The sequence below is a fragment of the Haematobia irritans genome, chromosome 2, assembly GCF_050003625.1.
Source record: "Haematobia irritans isolate KBUSLIRL chromosome 2, ASM5000362v1, whole genome shotgun sequence".
In the NCBI taxonomy this organism is placed as follows: domain Eukaryota; kingdom Metazoa; phylum Arthropoda; class Insecta; order Diptera; family Muscidae; genus Haematobia; species Haematobia irritans.
Genome location: NC_134398.1, coordinates 176727240 through 176729373, shown reverse-complemented (window position 1 = coordinate 176729373; position 2134 = coordinate 176727240). Strand labels below are relative to the sequence as shown.

General features: G+C 33.7%; 1 protein-coding gene across 1 annotated transcript; it reads left to right on the top strand.

Annotated features, from left to right (window-relative positions):
• Positions 1-565: 565 nt before the first annotated feature.
• LOC142225172 (uncharacterized) lies at positions 566-1274 on the top strand. Its single transcript, XM_075294951.1, has 2 exons — positions 566-980; positions 1052-1274. The coding sequence occupies exons 1-2, from the start codon at positions 844-846 to the stop codon at positions 1272-1274; spliced, it is 360 nt and encodes a 119-aa protein (XP_075151066.1). The 5' UTR covers positions 566-843.
• Positions 1275-2134: the final 860 nt, after the last annotated feature.

The window sequence follows — 2134 nt, the reverse complement described above, 5'->3', positions numbered from 1 at the left end:
ATCTGATATCAGCACAAAAATGTCTACACAATCATTTGCGAGGGTACTACGGTACTGAAAAAGGTACTACAGTACTGCATTTTCTATCCCTGACTTATAATACCTATTCCTCAGTGTGGCGCAATGTATAAAAACATTAAAAAAATAAAATTTTCTTCAATTTAACAAAAATATTTTTTTATTTATATCATATTGCAATAAGTAAAATCATTTTGGTTTGACTTTTTATGCTAGCAATTTTCTAAAATTAATTTGTGTCTATCATGAACATCATAAAGCTTCGAAGGCATTTGAAAAAATGTTTATCTCCAGTTTGTTTTTTTTTTAAATATGACATATCTAAAACATAAAAAAATATTATGTGTTATAAATTTTCTTCAATTTAACAAAAAAATTATTTTATTTATATTATGTTGCAATTAATAAAATATTTTTTTTCCATTCTTCTAAAAAAATTAAAACCCAAATCCCAATTATCCTACTTAGAAAACATATTTGGATATGGAATTGAATTTACTACAAAACGGAAACCATTTAGCAAATTGAAAAGTCATACCTGTTCGCAATATGATGTGGATAATTCACAGGAAAAACATTTTATGCTACTACGCAAAAAACAAAAAAAAAAAACTGAACAAATTCTAATGCAATTTATCATATTTCCCACGATGCACACACCCATCATATTGTTGCTATATAACAATAGAGGTGAATTTCTAGCATTCCTTCTGGATGGAGCCAACACTAGAGTCATTTCCATGAATTATAAGCAGTGAATAATAACAAAATCATAAGAGCAGCACGTACTAGACTAGCCCCACAACTAACGGAGAAAAACCAGCAATGCATCCTCGACATAAACTACGTAAACCTCCGCGTGAGGCAAGAGTTCCATCTTTCCCGCTTCCTGTACAGAGACGCATAGACACAGGCATTCCCACCACGATTCAAAACACTCATCTATCTATAAACGCACCCATGTGAGTCTATGAAAAATATGAAAATATTCTTTATACGCTTCATGCTCCTTGTATTTCAATTTTCATAAAAGCTTCAACGATGCTGTACCAACCCATACCACAGCATATCAGCCAACGATGAGTATCATCAACAATAAAAACAACGACAACAACAACGGCAACAATATAAACATTAACAACAACAACAGTAAAGAACTAGTTTTGCAACAATATCTTAAACATCTAAAAGAGCAATTTTTTATTGTTTTCTCTTGGAGGAAAAAACGCACACACACACACATACAAATAACGTAGAAAAATAACAATAATAACAGAGAAGCATAATAACCAGCAGAGAAGTGAGTGAGATACCCTGACAGAGGGAGAGAGAGAGGGAGAAGGAATAAAAAATGACAACTCAAAAACAATAACCGGTAAAAATGAGCAGCAATAAACTTTGATATATGCCACATCATACTTCAGCTCATACTGAAATTACTTCCTCACTCACGTACCCCATCTATGCATGATGTCCTCAATCTGAAGTTTTACAAAAATATTTGAAATATGATCGTCTATTGAATGTTTTGAAATGTATGCATGTCTATGCATGGCTTATGATATGCATATGCATAAGAACGAAGACAGTGAACTAAACAAAATCATAGTGTCCTCTGATCGAAGGTATGGGGGTTTTTATTCCACTGTGTGGGTACAGTGGCGAATGTTTACAACACTCAGAGCATATGTTTGCATCACTCAGAAAAAGACGAGAGAGACCTATGGTGTGTTTGGCAATATTGCTCAATGCAACTAACAATGTCCGTCCGTCCGCTTGTCCGTGAACACATTTTTTTAATCAAAGTCTAGGTCGCAGTTCTAGTACAATCGAATTTAAATTGGACACATATCAATCTTCGTCACCAGAGACAAGAGGTTTTTGACGTCACCTTGGCCTCTCAGGAATTGTGTTATAAGAAACATAGCGTCTCAGATCATCGCTACATCATTTTGATTGTTCATACCATATTTCCGCTAAATGTGAGGACATCTGATAGGAATAGGTATAGGGATAGATTCAATAAGATGATACTGGACATATCAGAGACAAATATGAGCACTATGCAGTGTTGCCAATTTGGTGCTTTTAGCACCAAATTTAGTGCTTTTTGATT